The sequence below is a fragment of the Lissotriton vulgaris genome, chromosome 1_1, assembly GCF_964263255.1.
Source record: "Lissotriton vulgaris chromosome 1_1, aLisVul1.2, whole genome shotgun sequence".
Lineage (NCBI taxonomy): Eukaryota > Metazoa > Chordata > Amphibia > Caudata > Salamandridae > Lissotriton > Lissotriton vulgaris.
Genome location: NC_141685.1, coordinates 1,342,708,342 through 1,342,732,902, shown reverse-complemented (window position 1 = coordinate 1,342,732,902; position 24,561 = coordinate 1,342,708,342). Strand labels below are relative to the sequence as shown.

Here is a 24,561-nt window from a genome sequence, read left to right as displayed (position 1 = left end):
GGAAGATAAGTAATGTCCTTTCATATCTCCTGGGTGACCAATTTGAACCAGTTCATAAGGCTTCCTTCTAACACTTGCAGGGTCAGCGAGATTCAAGCCATATATTCCCATGAAACATGTTTGATATTTTATAACAAGAGGGTGGTCATTAGGACTCATCCAACATTCCTATTTTAAATAGTCTCGGATTTTCATGTAAACCAAAGCATTACCCCACAAGTGTTCTTTCTGAACCCCTCTTCTCCAGCAGAAAGGTAACTGCATAAACTTGACTTAAGATGAGTTCTAAAATTCTATCTAGAAAAAGCTAAGGGCTTAAGGTAATCCTAAAAGTTGATAGTTAATTATGGCACATTTTGTACTGGTGTAGCCACGTCCAAAAATCCCTGTCCAGATGGATTGTTTCTTGAATTCTGCTTTGTTGCCAAAAACAAATAAAATGTTATCTGGCAAACCAAAACCCCATTATATCAGAGGGTAAGTGGCTACACTGGTGCCTTTACTCAGGTATCTATTCGTTTTTGAGACCTGCAAAGCTGCCACTAGGTGGTCTCTTCACACCTTCAGTAGACAGTATTGTCTCAAGTCTTAGTCTAAAGCAGATCGCCAAATAGTACAGGCTTTCTTAAGGAATCTTTCCACATAGTTTTCATTGATTTGTATTTTTCTCTTCCACCACAGTTTTATCTATAGAAGAGCTTGCTATTTTAATCAGTGAGGATGAAATCAATGGAGAGCACATATTCAAAACAAGGGAGACGGGAGAATGTTATGGTCTGTCACACGTCGTACCAGAAAAATAGACCTAAACAAAAGGTGTGGTATTTTGTATAGTATTCTCTAAGAAAAATAATTCCATTAGAAAATCAAAGAGTCTCCTTATCGAGGAAACATAGGTCCAAACCCATCTAGTTGGCATGCTTCAACATTGGGTCGTGCTCCCGAAAGGATGATGGGCACAACACCCAACGGGCTCCAAACGAGACGAACTTTTTGGAGATCCTTTCTGTGATCAAAAAGATGCCTGTGAATATAGTGTTTGAAGGTCTTTTTAGAACGGACAGAAGTGATTTTTTAAACCAAGTTGGGCAAAATTGTTTAAAATTACCTGGGAATAGTATAGAAGCAATTTTATTCTTATAGTTGTTAACAGCTGTAAGGTTAAAAATAAAAGAGGATTTATGTGATTTATTAATCCCTAACGTCCTGAATTATAAAAAAAATGCCCATCTGGGTAATTGGCTTTTGTCAGGGCCAATCAACAACCAAACTGTTCAGAGAGGGTCCAAGGGATATATGATTTAAAGACCCAAACCTGATTATTATCCCCAGCTACTACATATGTATAACACAAAAAACACAGGGGGGTCTACCAGCTTAGTTATGTGGCTGCACTGTCAATCCGAGTTACCAGAATCTCGGGGTGGATGAGTCACATCAAGACAGCCTATTTCAAAACTTAGTAGTGATGAAACAGAAGACCCTCCATGTCAATTAAGAAATGCGAATTCCTTCATGGAGGCCTCCACCAAGACTCAGATGTGAGCTTGAGGTACCGACGGATCGTGCGGGGCCTCGTAGAACCTGAGCAAGGTCCAGGTGAGGTGAGGTCCATTTCCCTACCATGAAGGAATTCGCATTTCTTAATTGACATGGAGGGTTAATGTCTTCGGTTGGTAAAGGTTGTATCGTATTCAACCCTTTTACTTTTTACTTTTCCACTTTGGTGGTGGTGGTGTTTCATCACTACTAAGTGCAACTATTGAAAGAACAGAGGCCCTGACGAATGCCATGGGATTAAATACCCGAGAGGCAGAAACATGTTGGCCCGTTATTAGACAGATATTTGTTGACTGTCTTTCTTGCACTGTTCTAGGTTTTTAATTAGGAGGTGTGGTTCGTCAGTAGAATAAAGTTAGAAATAGGAGGACACTCCATCTTATTTTAAAGTCACTATTTTTTCTGTTGCACTGTTATTCACTTGACCATCAATGATCAGCCATCATTGTTGGTTCGTCTGTGTGGGTGGACCAAATCCTTGACCAGCAACAAATGTTGCAGCGCTTGATGTTCCAATGATCCGGGTACTAGCCTGATTTGCACTGGGGTTTGACCATATGATAGGACTGATCATTAAGTCAATTTGATGGTAACCCTTTTCTAATTGTTCTGGATTTGTCAACCATGTATGAATGATATGTACTGTGTTGGTTTTTCCTATACATATAGTGTTCACCTTGTTTTGAAATATGCTGTCTTGATGTGACTCATCCACCCCGAGATTCTGGTAACTCGGATTGACAGTGCAGCCACATAACTAAGCTGGTAGACCCCCCTGTGTTTTTTGTGTTATACTTTTGTCAGGGCCAGTCAAAGGAAGGCCTAATCTAAATACAGCCCCTACAAAGATGTACAAATTCTGAACAGTAGGGCAAAACACAAGCACCCATATAAATAACAATTCTAACACATAGATTGATGTGGTTAGACTAAACCAGATACCTTTGAGACTCTTCATACCTGTTAGGAACATGAAATCTTATTATTGCATGGGACCTGAGCCCAAGCTTATGAGGGAAACACTCTGCCAATGTATATGTGCCAAATTATGGATGCAGATACAAAGAGACCTCAGGTTTTACCTGGCTTTGCGCCACAAAGAGATGGCACACAATCTATTCATTACACCAGGGCGACTCCTGTAAGGGGAGTAAGAGAATTCCCATGGACACCACATCCATTCCCCCTGTACGTGGGCACAGTCACTCAGCGACCCCGTCTGCAGGGGCATCTTTGTCACTTATTCTAGCTCAGGCTGGGGGCCACCTGCACAGTGAAAGATGGACCGGCTGCTCCAACCAGTCAGTCAACCCTCCACTTATGTGCTGCCCCTATAGCAGGTGTAAGTTCAAAGTTACCCTTTGGGCAGTGCATTATCTGTCATAGGATACACTGACCAGGCCTACACCTGGTGCATCCATTTAAAGCTTTGTCTCGAAGCAGACCAAGGTAGTGTGCCTTATTTGTAAACACAGCCCCAGCCAGCCCATTTATAATTGAGCACAGCAGTATCCCACCAGGGAATACCACTCCTTTCAACTTGTAATCGGGGACTAAGATGTGCACTGTCCCAAGCCTTTTTTAAGCCTGTTTTAAAGCCTTTCCCTTTAAAACCTTAACACCTGAAATCAGGAACTCCTTCTCCTTGGGAATGAAAGCGGTAGCACACTGGATGTCTTCCAACTTTTTACAATGCAATGTTGGAAAGACGGAAGTCATGTTGTTTGGGGGGGTAAGACAACTCTGGACTCCGGACTGGTGGCCCCAAGATCTTGGCCCAGTACCAGAACCGAAACCATCTGTAAAAAATCTGGGGGTCCGGCTGGACCAGGAACTTTCCCTCAAGCAACACGCCAACCAGGTAGTGGGATCCTGCCTCCACATAATTGGTATGCTACGCAAAATCTTCCCCCTCCTGCCAGATGCCAGCAGAAGAACATTGGTACAGGCACTAGTCATAAGTCGCCTGGACTATTGTAACGGCCTGTTGCTAGCTGCCAATGAGGGAGTCATGGCAAGACTGCAGGTAGTCCAGAATACGGCTGCCCGGCTAGTCCTAAATGCACCCCCTCGCTCCCCTTCTAAGCCCCTACTGGAAAAGCTTCATTGGCTACCCATCAGACAGAGGGCTAAATTCAAGGTATGCTGTACCATACACAAGAGTCTCAATGGTATGGGTCCGACATACCTGGCCACCAAATTTGTCCCCTATCAGCCCGTCCGCCCTCTTCGCTCGAGCGAACAGGGCCTTTTAGTAGTGCCTAGGGCGAGGAAGGCAAGACAGGGCAGTAAAGCTCTCTCAATAGCTGGACCGTCTCTTTGGAACAGCCTTCCTAATTCCTTAAGGCTTTGCACAGAATACCTTCCTTTCAGGAAGATGCTAAAGACCTTCCTTTTCAGCTTTTAGACAGCTTACGTTCTCCCGATTGCACTGTGGCAGATGTCAAAAGCGCGGAGATGCTCCCACGGGAGTCGATACCAGCGCTATACAAGCCAGTAAATAAAATAAAATAAATAAGTAGTTGTTCTTTTGCAACACTATACTTGTCATTATTTCCTCACCATTTTAAACTTGTTCCTGTCTTCTGCCAACAAGTGAGAGAAAGAGAAAAGGAATAATTTATTTAGACTATAGTATATAAAACTACATATGTACCCTACAATAAGAAATACAAGCAAACCACATTAACATTGATGTAGAACATGTAATACCATTAACCAAGGACTACCTTTAAAAATCTTCACAGGGCACCTGGAACATCAAAACATTCCAAGCTATACGGCAGTCGATATGCTTCTCTTCAGAGCGGTATGCCAAATTGCACAAAGATCAGGTTTAAAATGAAGCCTCTCACCTATAAACATGCAAACAGTCAATTCATAAATGGTCATTACAATTCTCACTGCGTAATCCACATGTGAATTGTTCAACCCCATCCAATAAACCATATACTGAACTAGCACTTGCACACAAGATTAAAAGCTGTGCGGAATTTCAATAAAAGCATGCACTTCTCTAGATTTGGTAACTCCAATTGGTAGGGGTAAGCTGGGTTTGCCTGTCACAATTCAAACAAATAACAAGTGGATATGTTTGTGACCCTATAATTAAAGTCTACAAGTCTGGACTCCCGCACACAAATTTCGTTAAGTTCTTTTTTTTTAAAGGAGAATTGGTTCCCCCACTTTAAAATCTGCAATTTTCAAACTTTCTGTATTCGCAACAATTGGGCTTCTGCATTTTTTCCCCATTGCAACTCACTATTGCAAATTTCCATAGCACACAGGGCAGAAATGTTTTGTCCATAAGCACATAAATGTTTATACCTGATATGCAAACTTAATTCCCGTGCCACAAAATTCCAAGACTGCTGGCTAGATTCTTACTGCCTGTGCCATTACACCTTTCAGGAGCTCGAGTAATTGTTTTAGGCATTTTCCTTCGGTCTTACCCCAATAATAGTTTGCGCTCAGGTATAATAGTTCTGCCGTGTCTAAACATTGCGGGGAGACCATTGCCCTGTAAGCTGTTTATGACGGATTCAAGGAAGGCTCTCCAAACTCTTTTTTTAAACATTACTAGGCTCCCTGTTGTCAATCTAGCCAAATTTTCATGACTTCCAGGCGATAATTCCTCGTTAATTTTTCATTAAATGTCTTGCCTTGGTACTTTGATGTGGTAGCTTCTTCCACTATTCTATCCCCAAATAACCAAGTGAAAAGCTTGGACTTCCTCCCAAATATCACAATGTTAGTTTTTTCATATTGATGGCTAAATCCCTTGCCACACAATAGTTGCTAGAAATGTCAAGTATCTGTTGAAGACCCACCTGTATCAAAACAGCAATTGCCAGGTCGTCTGCACATAAGAGGCACAAAACATGCAAATTAAGTTAGTGTCAACACGCACCCTTGCCTCAGGCCTTTTTCAATAGGAATCCTCCTTGACCTCCCAGTACCCTGAATAACAGCGAGAAGCTCTGGGGTATAGTCAGACACAGGTGGGGAACCCGAACTAGACACCAAAATTACTGAAAATGATTGGGTACTGCATTTCAGCTCCATATTTAGGGCCAACACCCCACGGTTAGATTCGTACCAGGGTGGGCAGGGTGTAATACCACCGCACTTTACCCCAGGTGAAATTGAGAGAGGAATTGCGGGGCTGACGTGTAGTAAAGCACCGGGCCCTGATGCCATGCCCCCCGGATCTCTTTAAATCAAATTTGGCATTATGGGCGCCGGTTCTTACATCACTACTTAACCCCTTCCACGCTGATGACGAGCTGGGCTCGTCATGGCGTAGCCTCCTCGCACGCTGATGACGAGCCCAGCTCGTCACGTAACATGCGATTTACAAAATCTCAGCGTGCAAGCGGAATTCCGCTAGCGCATGAGGTTAATGCAGCAGCATCCCTTGGTTACCCCAGGTCATGGGGTACCTCCACGATCGTACCAGTCTTCAAGAAGGGAGATCGGAATAGCACTACCTGCTATCGACCGATCTCCCTGATCGATTCGGTGGTCAAGGTTGTGGGAGGTGTGGTCCTGAACAGACTGTCAACGTGGGCTGAGGAAAACAGGATTACATCGGATATTCAATACGGGTTTCGCCTTGGCCACTCTACACTAGCACAATGACTAAATTTATACATGGTCCTTGGGAAGTATACCATGGCTCGACGGGGCACCATCTACATGGCGTTCATGGATCTCTCCTCCGCGTTTGATTGTGTAAAGCGGGGGAAATTATGGGATCTCATGGGCGCCCTGGTCAACTTCGTAAGGGACCTTCACAAGGACACTAAGGCAAATGTCAGATACTCGCTAGACCTTAGGGTATCCAGGGACTTTCCCGATGAGAGAGGAGTGAGGCAGAGCTGTATTTTGGCCCTCTTTCTTTTTAACTTATACATTAACGAGTTGGACATGTTCCTGGTAAAGACCGGTGCTGATTTCCCCTATGTCGGGCGCAGGGGCCTGCCCGTCTTGCTATATATAGACGACGCGGTCCTCCTGGCAAGAACTGCCAGAGGCCTACAGTCCCTATTGAATGCCTTCCATGGGTTATGGCTGACCGCGATCTTGCCATAAATAATACTAAATCATACATTATGCAGATAGGGGGGCGACCTAAGAAACAGTACCCATTTGTGGTAAATGCAGAGAAGGTGCCTATGATCACATCATTTTCTTACCTGGGAGTCCTGTTTGATGAACAGTTAAAATGTGGCCCGCTGGTACAAAGGAAAAGAGGGGAGATAATACGGGCAAATTAAGCAATATTCAATTTTGCGTCTAAAATGGGCAAACGTCCAGTAGCCGTACTATTGAAGATATACAAGGCAAAAAGTGTTGCACTGGGTAGTTATGGCACTGAACTATGGGGGTATGCTCCAGCCGAATGTATTGAGGTGTCTGAGAATTTCTTCTTGAAACAGCTATTGGGGGTACCTAAGGGAACAGCTAACCTTATAGTTCACGAGAAAACCGGAATACCCTTTATTGGCGATACTATAGCACTACGGCCTTTACTGTTCTGGCTTAAGTGCTGGCTAAATAAAGACCTGGGGGCATATGTAGGTAAAATACATTTTGCAATTCTCAAATAGCGATTTTTAAGGAATCGCTATTTGAGAATTGCAAAATGGACTATAGGTAATAATTCGCAATTTTTTTCCGAATCTCTAAAATTCCTTAATTGCGATTAGCAAATTGTGAATCGCAATTAAGGAATGAGTGTCCCATTCATTCCTATGGGCCAAGAGGCCCATAGGAATGTATGGGGATACATTCTCAAATTGCGATTTTCTATGAAAAAATTTCTATTTGAGAATCACAATTCCAAGGGTGCCAGGGTGTCCAAAGAACACCTGTTGCACCCCTGGAATGTGCCTGTAAGTACATGTGGCACACATACATGCCCTAAGGGCATGTCTGTGCGCCACATGGCACTTTGAATTATAAAAAAAAATGCATTTTGACAGGAAATCGCAAAATGCCATCTACTTGGAGTAGGTGGTATTTTGCGATTCCTTAAGCCCAAATCGCTATTTAAAATGCACCCCTACATAGCATTTAAGGAATCGTAAAATTGCGATTCCTTAAATGCTTGAGCAAAATCAGGAATTGCAGTTTTTGCTATTCCTTATTTTGCTATGTGCCACCTACATAGCAAACGCTGTTTGCAATTCGTAAACGCCTACCTACATATGCCCCCTGGCCCTTAACCATCAGCTGCTAAGAGAAGTGTTGTCTCAGGATCATATGCTCAATGTACCATGGCTTAAATACCTAAAAAGTTGTTTTACTGTGCTGGGGCGTCCGGACCTTTTTTCAATCCCAGACCAGATCGTTACCGTTGATGTAGAGTTTGTTAAAAAAAACTTTTATATTAATGAAAAAACTAGCCAGAGATGATGCGGAATTGGTAAAACCCAGCATACGCAAATTTTCTATGCTTAAAACCACACCTCTAATGGAGCCATATCTATCATGGCCCATAACAAGTCATGAGCGGTTTTTATTAACAAGGTTTCGGCTGGACTATTATCATTTATTATTAGCTGTACCTAGGGGATCACATAGAGATCAGGTGTTACCTCCCTGCGGCTGCGACAATAGGGCTCCGCAAGACTTGGTGCACTTTTTATATATTTGTCCTTTCTATGATGCTTCCCGGAGGTCCTTTCTGAAACCCTTACTGAAAAAAATGTATTTTAATCAGGTCCGCCCTGCCCTGTGTTATCAGCAAATGGCAAAACCTGAAAGTACTTTATATGTTGTTGGATTTCTTAAATCAGCACTAAAATCCAGAAACGGGAGAGAGTCCTGGTAGTTTTTTTTTTATTTTGTCATTATACTAGTATTTTGTTGATATATTTTTTACCCTCCATAAGTGAAATGAATTGTATAAAAATTGGGGTTATGATCATGTTATATATCTTTTTTTAAATGTTATGCTCACGTTGCAATGTTGCTTTTATGGTTTTTAACATATGTAAAACCGAATAAAGTATTTTGAAATGAAAACAATAGGAATCCTCTTTGATAGAGTCTTTTTCATGTCCAGTTCTGCCACTGTCCAATTATCCTGATGGAAATCTTCCATGATTGCCAGAAGACAGTTATGGATTTCCCTATTTCTTCATTTAGCTGACAAAAGTTTTCAATTGACTAAATCAAAGGCAGAGTCAAAATCTATAAATCAAAATAAAAGGTTACCTGTGGTTTCTATAGTCTTCTTCCACATTGCCCACAGACTGAAACAGTGGTCAATCATAGAATGGCCCTCTTTAAAACTACTCTGTTCAATAGGGGCTAGGTCATTACTCTAGCCATTTATAAACAGGAGGATAGCTTTTGAAAAAAGTTTGGCCCAATCTAACATCTAACAAACTAATCAGTCAATAATTCTTAGGGTCAGATGGATTGTTTTCTTAAGAATGAGTTGTATCTACTTTCCAGCTTCAATTGCTAAAACAAACACCCTTGAAAAATAGTTTTCTCGCCAGTCACAATTTGTTTTTAAAATAACTACAGGTAAATAATCCCGGCCTGCTGCCCTCGTAAAATTCGTGGAAGATATTATCCTTTTCAGAGAATTTTCCTTCATATAGCTTTACAAAAACTTATTGGGATGAACCAAAGCACTTCTTCATGGGGTAAGCTTTCTTACAACCCGCATGTACTAACTTTCAGAATTGTTTCATATCTTTTGCCACTAACACTCCTATAATTTCAGCCCAATTTGCTCTATCAAATAGATTTTTCTTTACCTTTACTGTATCCAATATTCCTTTTTCGCCTCACAAATGATTTACATTCCCTCCAGGGATTTTAAGGCCTAATTTTTCTGTCTAATTTTTTGTATCTTCTTTTTTAAATCTGGCATTGCAACTCATACCCAGGTGGACTTTTCACAGATGGAGGCTCCCTTCGTGGACTTTTTTGACCATAGGTGACAAACAATTTACCACCTCAGATATAATCTGTTTGTACTACGTCAAAATATCCTCGTAATCTCTCACTTTAATATTGGATACCTGGGTAGCTTGATACTGGGTTAACATTTTGACATACTTATCTATCCGTGTTGTTCGGTGTTTGGGGAAGAAAGTTTCTAAGGGGATCACAGTTTGCCTTAGGTGAAACTTAAAGTGAAGTTCTGGTTTTAGCTTCCAATGGTCACTCCTATAGATTTTCAACTCTGTAAAACCGTTGCACAGCTCAGAGATCCAAGGGCCTCATTTACGAACAAATTTGCGTGCCTGAAAGCTTTTTAGCTGCAATGCCCCATGCCAATTTGAAAGGGCAGGAATGCACCGTATTTACGAGATACAGTGCAATCCTGTCTTTTCAGCTGGTGCACAATTTGGTGTCTAGCACCAACACAGGCCCCCTTGCACCATGATGCAAGGGTGTCTGCAATGTTGGCAGGATTGTTTTTGTCCAGGGAGGGACACCTTCCAGCGCAAAAACAATCCAGAGAGGCATTTTCCTTATTGTATGTGTGCTGGAGAATGCAGCACACATGGAAAGAGGAAAAAATGTGGTGAAATGAAAAAGAAATTCTTTGTTACACCTGTTCTAGGGAGCAGTAAGGTTTTACCCTGCCCCCACTTTACGTGATTTTGTAAATCTGCGGGCAGCATCAAATTCCATGGGTATTGCGTGGGAACACCCCCTGCAACACCTCCTTGATGCAGAGTAAGGAAACGCAGCACTTTGCGTTGCCTGCCTTACTCCATATCTATGAGGCCATGCAAAGCCATGCAGGGTGGCTTTGCACCGCCTCATAGATACGATTAAGAGGACTGCTCCACCCGAGCGTCAGAAATGTGACACTCCAGCAGTGCAGGTCTCTTGTAAATAAGCCCCCGAGTTTGGATAAATATATAATCTATTGAACACTTATGATTTTCTCTTACAAAGGTGTGTGCCGCAGGGGTATTCCCCCAGAAGCAGCTGCTTACACATATAATACTAACCTTAGCTAAACACTGTAGAAGCAACTGTGCCTTTGTCTTTTGGGCTCAATTCGGGAATATTGTTTGCAGAATCTAACATGCTTCAAGGATTTCCGTCTGATTATCAACAACCACAACAAGGGAAGGACACTATCAGCGCCGGGGTTCACATAGGCAATCATCACAATTAATTTATCAGTGGCATAGGTATACCTTTATACAAATTTACCAGACACACCTACACCCAGTAATAGCTAGTATTAATTAACCTAGCCTCTTTGGCACATTTCATAGAAATCAAAGGCCTCAGATAGACATCTTGAGCCAACTTTAATTGCATTGTTCCTATATTTATTTATTTATTTATGGCTCAGAATTTCACTAGCCCACCATGTCTCCTGTAAACAATATCATTCTTGTCCCACACCTGAGAACTGCTACCTTTACTAACCGTTTTACAACATGTGCATTCCAGGAGAAAACATTCAAGTTACCTGGTGATCCTGCTACCTAATCCACACTAGACAACCAAGACAAATCATCCTCTTGAAAAGAGCTTAGACATGCAAATCGGTTATTGAGGGGTAGGGACTCATCTTCTTTGTTATTTTTATTGCTATTGGGAAGGGGCATGTAAAGGGCGTCCCTTCCTAATAGTGTGTCGAACTGGTATGTATGAATGTTTTGCGACCCAGAAGGCAGCTGCAAAACACTTACAGATTACCACCAATTTCAAATTTATGGTAAGCCATACGCAAATGGGAAGGGGTCCCCAAGGGACCCGCTCCCTTTTGTGAATGAGGTGCTAACATTTCGTCAGAGCAGGCAGTGGGCCCATGGACCAATGGCCACTGTTAAAAAATTTAAAGAAAACTTTTAATTTTTTTCCGAAATGTATCCCATTTTTAACGGAAACAGGCTTTTTATTTTTGTAAACTGCTTCCAGCAGGCTACCATCCCTGTGAGTGCCAGCCAATACCAATGGGTCGCAAATTGCAACCTGCCTCATGAATATCAATGAAGCAGGTCCCTTGTGACCCATTTGGGAAACACAAACAGTGTCGGAGACACTGTTATACATCAGGTTTTGCAACTCACACATTCCATGTAGTTAGAAATCGCAATTTGCGTGTCGCAAAACCTAACGGTGACCCAAAGCTCGGATGGCAGTGGGCGGTGTTAGGCAGCATTAGGCGATGGATGGCGGGGCACGAGCAAGTGGTATAGCACCACCTGCCAACAAGGTAAAAAGGGGACATATTAGCAAGGGCAATATCGCCGCTTTAGCTGAACTTTTTCCCGCTAAAGCGGCAATATTTTTATCTCCCTATTAGCAAGCTGTCACTAACAGCACTTAGCGACAGCTTTTAGGTGATAGCTACAGGTTTGAGGCCCGCTTTGCATGTCAGTGATATTTATCGCTAATGACATGCACAGTGGGAGTACCCAAACTGTTAGCGACTGAAAACAGTCCCTAACACAGCTATCGCCTATTAGCAAGGCAGGCGAAGCGATAAAACTAATCGTGCGAAGAACGATTATCGCTATAAACTAAAGTCTGCAGGTTTGGGCTCAAATTAATGTAATTTTCCACACTTGCATTCCTTTTTCATACACTAACGTTTTCCTGGGTAGTATTTCTCCTTGTTGGGAGGATATTGAACTTAACACTCAGATCATTGATTTATTGTTAGCTGTTGCGTTTCAGCAGATTACAGTCACCTGGAAGAACTCTTCTAACATCTCCTTTAAAGCATGGTGGTATAATGTTTGCCATAATCATAGACTGGACACTGCTTTTGTTTTTCCTGCTCACATGGCAGCAAAACGCATGGATTTATGGCTTCCTATTACGCTTTACCTTGATGTATGTGCTAAACGCTCATTTCACCCACGACCTTCACAGCAAGAAGTCTTCAAACCCCCTTAAATGCCCCCCTCATTCCATTTCTCCTTCATTACCAATTATTTGTACTTCCTTTTGCATAATCGTATTTCTACAATTATTGTCTCCATTTTATTTAGTTCTGATGCTCATGATTAGATGTTATTATTGTTTGTAATTGTATTATGACCATTGCTTACTAATGTACCTATATTTTATACTCTTTTTGTACTATGTATTGACACCTTGTTCTATTTTTTTTTTAACTTAAAAAAGTTGACTTACCTGTATAGTCAATGGGAGGTGGATTATCAGATTAAGCCCCCATTGGCGTTAATGCGAGAATATCGCTGGATTTCCAGCGATATTCTCGCATTTCGCTGCTATCCCTGGATATTTTAGCACAATGGAGAAAAGCGTTGCTAACAGCATGTTTTCTCCGCTAAAATATCCAGCGATAGCCAGCGATAAAAAAAGTCGCTAACCAAGTTTAGCGATAAATATCGCTATTTCTTGATAATAGGCCCCTTAGTGTTTGCCTTGTATGAACATTCTAAGATTCCAGGTGTTCTTGAACAACATTCTAAGGATGAAATTGTCCCCTTAGGCGATTTTAGGATCATTTTTGTTCGCATGTGACATTCAATTATTACAATTTTATTTGCCTGTATTCGAAGCATGTTATCATCATTGACCAAGTCTCCTCCCCTAGCATTTTAAGGCTGCATTGATCATCAGCCAAAATCCTAAACTTACTATTGTTCGCTTTAAACTTTCAATTATTTTGTACAAACATTCTAAAGTTACCAGTTGCTTTCTGTTAACATTCTAACCTTACAACTGATTACTATTCAATGGTACCCTTCCAAGTTTATACTTTTTCTATGTTAGCATTTTCATATTATAGTTGCTCTCTAACAAGAGTGCCTACTCACAATTTTTTAAAAATGTAAAAGATCATTTTTATCTGCTAGCATTCCGCACTTGTAGCTGTTTTCTGCTAAATATTATATCTTGTACCTGTTTTTTTATTTTTCTAAATGTGCATTTGTTTTCTGCCAGCACTTTAAACTTGCAATTATTTTTAGCCAATGTTAAAATTTCAGGTTGTCTCTTCCCCATGCCAACTTTCCACTATGCCCAGCCATCATTTTTTTTTTTTTTTTTTTTTGTATGTTCTTATATAGCGCTCGAATCACCCGGAGGCATCTCAGCGCTTGCCTTGGGAACCCGTCCTGGCTTTTCCTTGTGAGATAGCCCCTAACGGCCATCCCCAAGGTGAAAGCCAGGCATCCCGCCGCGGGGGTCGCCTTGTGGAGATTAAGCAAGCTTAATGCCCAGAGTTGCAGAGTGTGAACCCATGATTAGGTCAGGCACCGAAGCGAGAATTATCGAGTCCGTGGACATTTGAGCTCAAGACCCTGCCGCGTCGAGAATTGAACCCTGGTCCCGGGTCTGACCTCTGCTTCAGGGTCTGCCTGCTCTAACCAGTGAGCCACACTTCTTCATCATTCAAAGCTTGTATTTGTTCTCTGTCAACATTCAGACTTATTGGTGTTTTGTGCATTCTAAAATTGCAGTTGCCATTTAGTTATTTGTCTAAAAATATTCAGAATGCAAGATTTTTGTGCAGGTGCCCCTACCTTGAGGTATTATTTGGCAATGCAATCATTACATTTTAATTGTTTTTAACTACTTCACGGATTCTGAGTTGACTTTGTGTTTCGTTCCTCAAGAACCACTCGATGCAGGCTCGAGGCTCAAGAAACGTCATCATTCCAAGCACCAGTGCGCCATCGCCCTCACACATTAGTCTGGACTTCGCTGAATCAATGGGTACCACGTCCGGGACGATCACTAATGGGGTTTCCCAGTGTGATTCTTCACGAAGGGTAAGTAGAGGATAGGGTTCATTCTTGTTACCTCAGCTTGCATTAGAAAATGTGTACACATGCCTCAAATTAATCCACCAACCCAAGTGTAGGATTCTCTGTGTCTTGATGCAAATGTACTCTATTTTTACCCGCTGATTTTTTGGGTACTGTATCTTTTACTTGAGGCATCAGCGCAAGTATCTACAAATCTATGTGAGGATTCAAGACAATGTCTTCTATAAGGTGGAAAGTTATTGATTTTTTATTGAGGGAAGCATTTTTCTTACCTCCCATTGACTGGACGATTGACCACTTCTGTTTACAAAGAGTCAAGTTTCTGTCAGTCCCATTTGGGAGAAATTTAACATGAAAACTAATAGGAGAAAGCTGCAGCAGCTGCAATATTTACGACTGTGAAGACAAGCCGAATGATAAACGTAAGTGATGCAAAATAAAGGGAAAATGGATGATACAGTCTATAATTCCTATCAGCGAGCCTACAAATGCAAAGTTCAGGAGCGCAAATAAAGACGAATGAGTAATGACAAGAAGCAGACATTTGTGGTAAATGCTGCTTTCAGTTTATGAGCGCTAACTCTGACCTATTTTTAGGATGCCTAGAGATAGCTTTACCTGTTTCTCCAGTATCATGCAATAAAAAAGCCCTTTTCATTAATAGTCTGTTTTACTGGCATTTACTTTTTGATTTCACCCACCACATCATACACACAAAAAATGAAGTGTACCTCAGTGTCAGGGCTCGTCGGCCAATAATTTACTTTTTCAATTATCCTTTTTTCCTATTCGTTATCTTTTTAATTTTATTTATTCACCCACTTATATTCGAACTATATATTCAGGTTACTGTATTTCAAAGCCAAATAGTACAGTTTATTTGAACCAATATGGGTAATATTTCCTGTGATGTGTATTAAAACTATAAAGAGTTCTAAGTAAACTTGTCTGCTAAAAATCACCCGTAGTCCTCCTTTATATTATAAGCAATTGTTATTTATTTTTAAATTTTTTAATTGCAAGTATGTATCCAGCACATTTATTCGGCTGCGTGCCTTCTTTTTAAATTGTTTTTATTTCATATGTTTTTTACTATTGAGCACCATTGAATCAGCTTATCTGATTGATAGAGACTACTAGCCGCAGATTCCTTCACGTAGAATTATCCCCAAGCATGAAACTGGATTTGGAAACTTTTTGGCACAGCATCCCCGCCCAGGCGTCGTCCGTGCACGTGACATCAGCGAGGTCACATAAGCCCCACCCCGGCACTCCTACGTCAGTTTTTTTCCTTTTCCGCGTGCAACTCAGATCCGGTCTTGCTGCGGGCCTGTTTGGGGTCCCCTTTTTATTTCACCAATTGTCTTCTTCTGGTGGGACAGTATGCAAATGCCTTCGGGCTTTAAAACTTGCACGTCGTGTGGGCGTCTTACGTCGGCGACAGACCCTCATCTCATTTGTATGTGGTGCTTGGGGGGGATCACTGCACCACTGATTGTGAGGCGTGTAAGCAGTTGAAGCCGAAGTCGCGGCAGGAGCGCAGCATGAAATTCCTATCAGCGCGTCTCTCCAGGTCGACCTCCTCCCCTCGATCAGGTTCAGCAGACATCTTCAGATACGTCTGTGGTCATCGTCCCCGCCCTTCTCTGATGTGGCGAGAGCGTCACTCCCTGGTGGGTAAGTGTTGCAGTTTGTCCCCGGGGGCTGGTGTTCAGCCTTCCAGGGGCGTGGACTCTCCGCAGGTGATGTGGCCCCGATATGGCCCCGCGTGCCGTTCTCCTATCCACCGTTTCACGGTGAGGTGGCATTGAGAGTCCAGATGGAGACATACGCAGCGGCTTTGCAGACCTCGCTGCTGTCTCCTCCTCCTTCCCTTCCTGGGGCATCGGTGGATCCCTTGCTTCCCGCTGGGCCCTCCACGGCTCTGCCCCCGGCGCCGACTGGTTCAGATCCAGGCTTGGAGGATGTGGTGCTGTTGGAGTGTGGCCCCTCTGGAGTTCCCTCCTTCGTGCCACGGCGCCTCTGCCTTGCCGCAAACTCCTGTGGGAGTCCCTGTGGTGTCGTGGGAGGTCGCCGGGGCTCGGGTCGCATCCCCGAACCCCGCTCGGCCCTCTGGGCAGGCGAAGGCCTCGTCCAAAGTTGAGCTGACGCCATCCAGGCGCCGGTGTCTGCTTCGGGCAGCGCCACAAGGGTTGGTGACCTCTTCTTGTCCCGCTCTGGGCCAAGGTGGGGTGGGGGCTCGCTCCTTCCCGCAGGCGGCTGCCTTGTCGGAGGGCGAGTGGGAGGTTGAGTCGTCTCTGGCACCACCACATGGGTCGCCGGACCGCCTCCACAAAATTCTGGGCCGAGGCTGGCGGAGAACTTCGGTTCACTCCCCCGGTCCCTCTTGTCTCTCCACGCAAGCGGCTGCCTCAGCGGAGGTCGAGTCGGCGCCGGAGGCCACTTTGGCTCCGGTCCCCGGTGCGGTGTGATTTGGAGGAGCCCTGTCTGGGCTCTCCTTCGGCTCCGGATGGGGCTGGCGCCCTACCTCATCGTGCGGATTCCACGGCTCCACACAGAGGTCATGCACGGATCCGTCTTCGGACGCTCCCATTTCTCTGGAAGCTGGCTGCATTTTGGTGTCCTCTTCCCCGGAGACTGGCTGCCGTGTGGTGTCTTTTTCACTGGCGTCGAAGGGTGGCTCCCCGCCTTTTTTGAGGCCGAGGTGCTCGTCGGAGCAGCGGCAGGTACCCCAGTCTTCGGTGCCTTCTGGCTTTCAGGTCTGGCCCTTGCCCCCCCCCACTTGGTTTCGGGGACGGCCGCCTTAGTCTACAGCCGTCACCCATGGAGGAGCTGATTTCTTCTCCGCAGGGCCCTACGGAGGCAGATGCGGCCTTCGCTCATGCGGTGTCCACAGCTGTGGGCATTCTGCATATGGGGGACCCGATTGCTCATTTCCCTGTGGACCATCTCTTGGAGGTTCTCCACCAGGACTCTTACTCCCCTTTGAGGTTTCGCTCCTCTCTTCCCTGGAAGGAGCTTGGAGGTGTCCGCCCTCGGGAGATCCGGTGCCTCAACACCTTCTGCATCGTCACCGTCTGGCGCCACGTGACCCGGCATGCCTCTCCCTCCACCGCTCCTCTGCCAGTCCACTCATGAGGACCGCTTTTCCCTCCCTGCCGCCACTGTTGACTCTGCCGTCCCGGGAGGCCCGCTGGCTGGACTCTTGGGGGCACAACATGTTCGCCTCAACCAGTGCTGCCCTGAGGGCCCTTAACACCTTGTGTCTATTGGCGAGGGCCTTCTCTTGTTTGAGGGACTCAGCTGAGTCTCTGGGATCTGCGGCCTCCCAGGAGACTGTTCAGGTGGACTTACACATCATGCTTCGGATGGCTGGGAGCTGGCGGCGCTTATTCTCCGCTCCGCCCTGAACATCTCAGAGGTGTTGGGCCGTGCCATGGCTTCCTCAGTCGCCCTCCATCGCCATGCTTGGTTTCGGGACTGCATGTTCCCTGAGAATATTTAGGAGTGGCTCATTGATCTTCCGTTTGATGGCAGCTTGTTGTTCCATGCCCCGGCTGATTCTGCCATCCAGAGCTTCCTGGCGGGGCTCCGTCCTCCTCCACCTCCTACTCCTCCTCCTCCACCTTATTCTCCTCCTCCTCCTGCTTCCCCTCCTCAGTGACTGCTGAGTTGAGCTGGGTTTGGGCTTTTTGGATGCCCTGGCTGTAGTTAGTGTTTGCTGCCATTGAGTCCTTCTTACTGGGATTTTGGCATTGTTGGCTGCTGGACGGCTCTGGTTGCCTGTGTGTGTTTTTTGCTGGAATAGTACACAGATCCGGCCCTGAGATTAAGCCTTCTGTTTTTCTTTGGGCTGATGCCAAGCCTTCCGCGCGGCTGTTTTTTCCTGTGCCGCTTTGCTTTCTCCTCTGCTGCGGAAGTTCTTCCAAAGAGGGTTCCCGTGTTTTGGGATTTACTGTACCCTATGTGGGGTAGTGGTCGGTATTATATAGCTATGCTCTACTCAGGAGTGCTGGTTGCCTTCGGGTTCCTGTTCTCCTTGGCGTTTCCGTATGTTGCTTTGCCTCTTGTGGTTGTATGCGCGACCCTTGTAGTAGTAGGTCCGGCCATTTCCTCTCCTTCCTGCTCTTGTGCTGAGAGATGGGAAGCTTCAGCGTCTCATGCGTCTGGTGGCTTCTGGTTATAGATACCGTTCTGGCTGGCCTGTTGCCTTCCCTCTGGGTGGGTTTGCCTCTTTCCTAGGTTTCCTTGGACCCGCTGGGCTTCTTCTTCATGTTCCTCTGCCTGTCCTGGCGTTGGGTGGAAGTTCTGTTGCCCTAGGGGTGGAGTGGGATGCTTCGGCCTCTCCGTCCTTGCCCTGGGTTCCTCTGTTGTGAGTGTGTGGACCTCCACTCTTCCTTCTTCCTCCTACATGCTAGGGTATCTATTCTATGTGAAGGAATCTGCGGCTAGTAGTCTATCAGATGTACGAGTTACTTACCTTTGGTAATGATGTATCTGATAGAGACGATTCTAGCCGCAGATTCCTTCATGTCCCGCGCTTCCTCCCTGTTCTGCGAGGACCCCTAGGCTGTTCGTTGGTACTCGCCTCCCTTGGGGGGCCATGTCTTCTGTGGGTACCTTCTTTTGCTCTTGACGGTGGCTCCGTCGTTGCTGTTCTTTCCTCTTCTTTGGTTCTGGGAAGGTAAAGTTCTGGTGCTCCTATGTCCCGCTGTTTCGGCTGCTCCAGATCGGGGAGGTTTACATCCAATATCTCCCTTCCCTCCCTTCCTCTTGCTGCTAGGGGCCTCGCCCCTCTACCTCCTCTGGGTTGTGGGCCTCTGGTTGTGCCTTACCCTTGATTCTTGGGGGTGGATGCCCTCTAGGCTGGGGTGGCTGGAGGTTAGTTGTTCCTACCTGTTGGGACTGTCTCCCCTTCTTTGTTTCGGAGTGTGATTGTAGGCCTGCTACATGTGTCATGACTTTACTCAGGTTCCCTGTCTCCGGGGGTGACGTGGGGGGTTGTTGTCTATGTATTGGTGGGGTGGGTGCTCAGGGCTCTGCTCTGTTCTTCCTCTCTCTGTCTGCCCTTGGACACTGCGGTGTTGCACTGTTCTTTATGGGGTGCTTTTTGTATACTCTTTCGCACACTGTTCCCATGCTCCCACAGTTTTTTGTTTGGTGGCTCCGCGTTGTGGTGCGAAGAAGTTCTCAGAAGAAAACTGACGTAGGCGCGCCGGGGTGGGGCTTACATGACCTCGCTAACGTCACATGCGCGGACGACGCCTGGGCGTAGTCGCATGATGTCGCCCCGCCCCCGACACGCAGGGATGCTGTGGCAAAAGTTTTCGGATCCAGTCTCATGCCTGGGGATAATTCTACGTGAAGGAATCTGCGGCTAGAATCGTCTCTACCAGATACATCGTTACCGAAGGTAAGTAACTCGTACAACATGGCCATTCCCTTTGCCTTTGCCAGTGCGTCATAGATAGTTAGAATTTTTATTCTACACCTCTTGTATCACATACAGTGCTTTGAGAGTCTTCTATAAACCTGTCACGGCTGTTTTTTATCCACCTTTTCCCAGGCATCTACATAACATGAATTTTAAACCCTTCCACTAATCAGGTATGAGTTTACAGAGTGCACAACAACAGTGAGGGAATTGCTTATCTGTTAAGAATTCTTCAAAAAGCTGAACCATTCGTATTGAGTGCCCCCGCTCATTTCCAGGCTGGGGATACTGACTGCCAATGTAAATTGTATCAATTGTTTTGCTCAACTCTCAAAAATCAGCAAACCCATTTGTCCGTTAAATTCCATTGTGACATAAAACGTATTTTTATTACGTACCTTAGACGCTCCTGATTTTGAAAGCTAAATTATTTTGCAGTTCCAACCCTTTCTCTGCCCTCGGGCAGTTTGCTCATATTTGCACCTGCATTCTATGTTATGAATGCACATCGTAAATATTTTTTGTGAGTTGCATGCATTTGACGCTCACGCTATTTGTACATTTTTGAAGTCAAATATCCATTTGTGTTCAAGAAAAGATATATCACCAAAGTTCTTAACTAATCCTCATTAAAGGTATATGGTGTAATTCTTTGGTGAATACGAAGACAAGTGTCTACATGCCAAACAGTGGTTCATATGGGGCCAGATGTAGGTAAATACTATTTACCTATTCTTAAATACCGAATTTTACCGATTCGGTATTTAAGAATAGGTAAATAATATGTAGGTAGATTTTCGGTAAATGTTACCGAATCTGTAAAAATCTGTATTTACCGAATCGGTATTTACTGATTCGGTAATTGCTATTCATTCCTATGGGCCTGGAGGCCCGTAGGAATGAATGTCAATTACCGAATCGGTAAATACCAATTCGGTAAAAGGGGGAAAACATTGAAGGGTGGCAGGGTGTCACTTTGTCTTCATGATGTGTAAAGTGAGATGTTTACCAGTACCCTCAGCTAGAAAGCATTTAGCCTCTTGAGAACTTCCCACACACAGAGGTCTTTTATTGACAATTTTTCTGTTTTTGCCACAGTCTCAAGTCAATTATTTCATAAAGGGAGTGTCAGACCTGTCAGCCCTAGGGTGGTCTTACCCCAAAAATATTTAGGTTTCAAAATGTGGTGCCTGTTACAAGCAGTTATCTGTGACAGAACCACACTTAGTTTGTCTGTGATTCTTGGAGATGGACCACGGCTCCAAGACTTGTGAGGACTGCCACGCCATGCACCCGAAGGTACTGAGGGAGCATTCCGTCAAGCTCTTCCTCACGTGGCATTGGACGATCCTGCAACGTTCAGGATCCTGGTCGGGCGGTAGGACCTGGGACCACTCGTGGAGCCACACCTGAAGGTCGTCCTTTCGATGTAAGTCATCAGGTAAGTCCCATTGCAAAATGAAGTCGAAGACGTTGTGCAGGAGGGTCCGCACTTCAGGGCTGGCTCGTCTATGGAGCCTGTACCGGGTTCTGCTTCATGCCTCTCTGACTTTCCTAGAGCTGGAGCAACCCCTTCCCAACTAAATAAGTTCTAGGAGGCCATGCACCTCTTAATTGGGTGGATACAATGCCCCTGGGGTGCCTTCGGGCCCCATGGGTTTGGGGGGCCCCGACAATATTCCCACTAGTGGGAGTTACCCTCTCCACCAGTTCTACAACAGTTGGTCTGGTGCCGGAGTGGCCACGCCGAAGAGACCACCATCTTCCTCAATGCCCACTCCAGTGCCAATGCTCCGGGCGTAACCAATGCCCCACAGGGGCACCATCCCCACTGTCATTTTCTACTCTGACACAGAGCTGGACTGGTGTTGACCGAGACCATGCCCCCCGACTCGGAGCCAGTGCCTTTTTTACATTCGACAGGCTTGAAGAGAGAATAAAATATGTTGACAGAGGTGCTTCACCCGGGAGTTCCCCCCCTTACTCTCATTTAATGAAGCACTTCTGTAGTCCTACTCGGACCTGTGCACAAGACAATTGTCCACCGCCATCGCCCCACTCCAGGGGACACCAGTTTCTTCACCCAGCACCCCATCCTGGAGAACTTGAGGTTGGTGGTCCAAGCCTCCACTTCCAGAGTCAATCAGAGTCAATCCTGTCATGTTCCCCACCACTCTACTGGATCGAGAATCCTAGAGACTCAATACCTTTAGCAAGATGATGTTCTCTTTCGCCAACCTAGCACTGCAGTCTGTGCACACTGTGTGCCTCTTGGGCCGATACACCCATATGATCTGGGACTTGGTTTTGCAAGTGCTGCCCATGGTCTTGGGGGAGGCCCAAGCCATACTGTCCCAGGCAATTGCAGGCGGCAGAGATGCAGCAAAGTTCATCAACAAATGTGAACAAGCTACAACCAACTCCCTGGGCATATCGATTTCACCTGCAATGGCCCTTAGGCACCAACCCTAGCTGAGATTCACTGGCTTCGCGGGGAATGTCCGAGCTTCACTCATGGACATGCCCTTTGATGGCTCTCACCTTTTTGGTGAGAAGGCGGACAGCGCTAGAGCGCTTCAAGAATAGCAGAGTTACGACCAGGCCTTGGGCCTATCCATGGCCCTTTGTCAACTCCAGTCCACCTTCCATCCCTTATGTGGCTATGGAAGTGGCTTTCATCTGCGTTCATTCCCTTCCAGTCACCAAAGCCAACAGGCTTCCCAGGCTTTTCATGGCCAATGACACGGTTTCCACTGACCACGTGGAACAATTAGCCAGAGGTAAGGTCAGTCCACCACTCCCTTAGCAGCTGCAGCCTACAAATCCCTTTAGTTTGCCCTCTTACCACCGCGGGCATTCAGTGGGGGGGCAGGATTCACCATCACCTGCACCACTGGCCAACTATTACATCCAACAAATCGGTTTTACAGATAGTCTAAAGGGGCTACTCATCCCGTTTCTTGACACCCCTCCACCCATGCCAACCACTTATGACCAGAAAACGAAGGACCATCTCTTCTTACTCCGTCAGAAAGATTTGGCTGTCTTGGCTAATGGAGCCATTGAGAAGGTGCTGGCATCAGAAGTTGGTCATGGTTAATATTTTCATTACTTCCTGGTGCCCGGGAAGAATAGAGGCCTTCGTCCCAATCTAGACATACACCTTCTAACTTCTTCCTGAAAAAGGCAAAGTTCATAAAGCTCACATTAGCTCAAGTCCTTTCTGTCCTTGATACTGGAGGCTGGATGGTAGCATTGGACTTGCAGGATGCATACTTCTGCATCCCCATCCTGCCTGCCCACAGACTTTACCTGTGGTTCACCGTGGGCCAAGAGCACTTTCAGTTTGCTCTGCTCCCTTTGGTCCTGATTAGTGCCCCTCAGGTGTTCATCAAGGTGATGGTGGTAGTTGTAGTACATATGCGGAGATCATGGGTTCCAATCTTCCCCTACCTCGAAGATTTAGTTGCTGAAGGGGAGCTCGCCCTGGGCAGTCATCTCGTGGACCTCCTGCATTGCCTAGGGTTCACCAAAAACATGCTGAAATCACACCTGACTCCCTCTGAGGCGCTCCCTTTCATTGGAGCTGTTCTGGACACAGTGCAGTTTCGCTTTTATGTAAAGAGAACTATAGCAAGTTTCTGAATAGAGAAGCAAGGGAGAATACATTTTTTTAAGGTGTGAGTATAGGTTAAATTCTTAGAACTCGTGCAGATTAATCACTACAGATATAGACAAACATTTTCATTTTATTAGTCCTATATTTTTGTAAAAAGAAGAAATTCATAAATTATTTGATCATCCATTTGTAACTTTTTTTTGTTGTTGGTTATAGCCTTCTTCATAAGTTTTTTTATAGATAACATAAACATAAAGATAGGTTCATATATATACACATTTGAAGCTCATAACAAATACAGTTGTACAATGATGTCAATATTGATATATCTGAAAATTGATGATATGATGATGGCAAGCGGCAGGGTTGAAAACTACGCTTGTTTCGGCACTGCTGCCTTCATCAGGAACACTGTCTATGTACATACATTAAGTGATGGATATTTAATAGAAGTATTGAAGCTTTTTTAAATGGATCAAAGTCAATGAAAATGCAAAGAGGCACTTGGTTGAACGTGGTAAATATTCCACTCTCTTTATTTATTTGACAAAACTGCCACGTCGGATCGCACTACTCATGCAGTTTCGGACATAACCTCTTGAGCAGAGATATTCAGGCTACGTTATCCATGTTTTAGCCACTATCCTGTATTTTGCTGAGCCTGACTCTGAGGCTGTCGGGCCTCATGGCCTCCTGTATCCTTCTTGTGACACACGTCCATTGGCATATGCAAGCTCTACAGCGGGACCTGAAGTTCCAGTGGGCACAGCATATGGGGAATCTCTTTGACAGGGTTCAGATCTCAGAGGGAACGGCGAAAGACCTGCAGTGGAGGTTGATCGACCTCAATGGGTCAGCAGCAGGCCCTCTTCCTTCCCCAGCCAGGTTCACTGTAGTGACATATGTGTCACTCATGGGGTGGGGCAGCCACCTGGGAGTGTTGGAGATCAGAAGACTCTGGCTGAGCCCGAGCTTCACATCAACCTGCAGGAGATCCAGTTGGCACTGTAAGTCTTTCTTCATTGGATAAGGGGTAGGCTGTTGCAGTTTTTCACAGACAATACTACCACCATGTGGTTCTGCATCAAACTTGGGGGCGGGGGAATCGTGGGCCCTTTGTCAAGAAGTCCACTGTCTCTGCACATGGATGGAATGTCAGGGCATTTTTCCCTAGTGGTGTGAAAAGCAGCGAGTCTCCTAAGACC

General features: G+C 45.2%; 1 protein-coding gene across 2 annotated transcripts in view; it reads left to right on the top strand.

The window, feature by feature from the left end:
* ARHGEF25 (Rho guanine nucleotide exchange factor 25) overlaps positions 1-24,561 on the top strand; it is a 922,723-nt gene that overhangs the window by 874,343 nt on the left and 23,819 nt on the right. For both annotated transcript variants that reach the window (XM_086966568.1, XM_086966567.1), the window contains one exon: positions 14,151-14,306. In XM_086966568.1, coding sequence (XP_086822694.1) covers positions 14,151-14,306 — 156 coding nt within the window. The remainder of the gene's footprint in view (positions 1-14,150; positions 14,307-24,561) is intronic.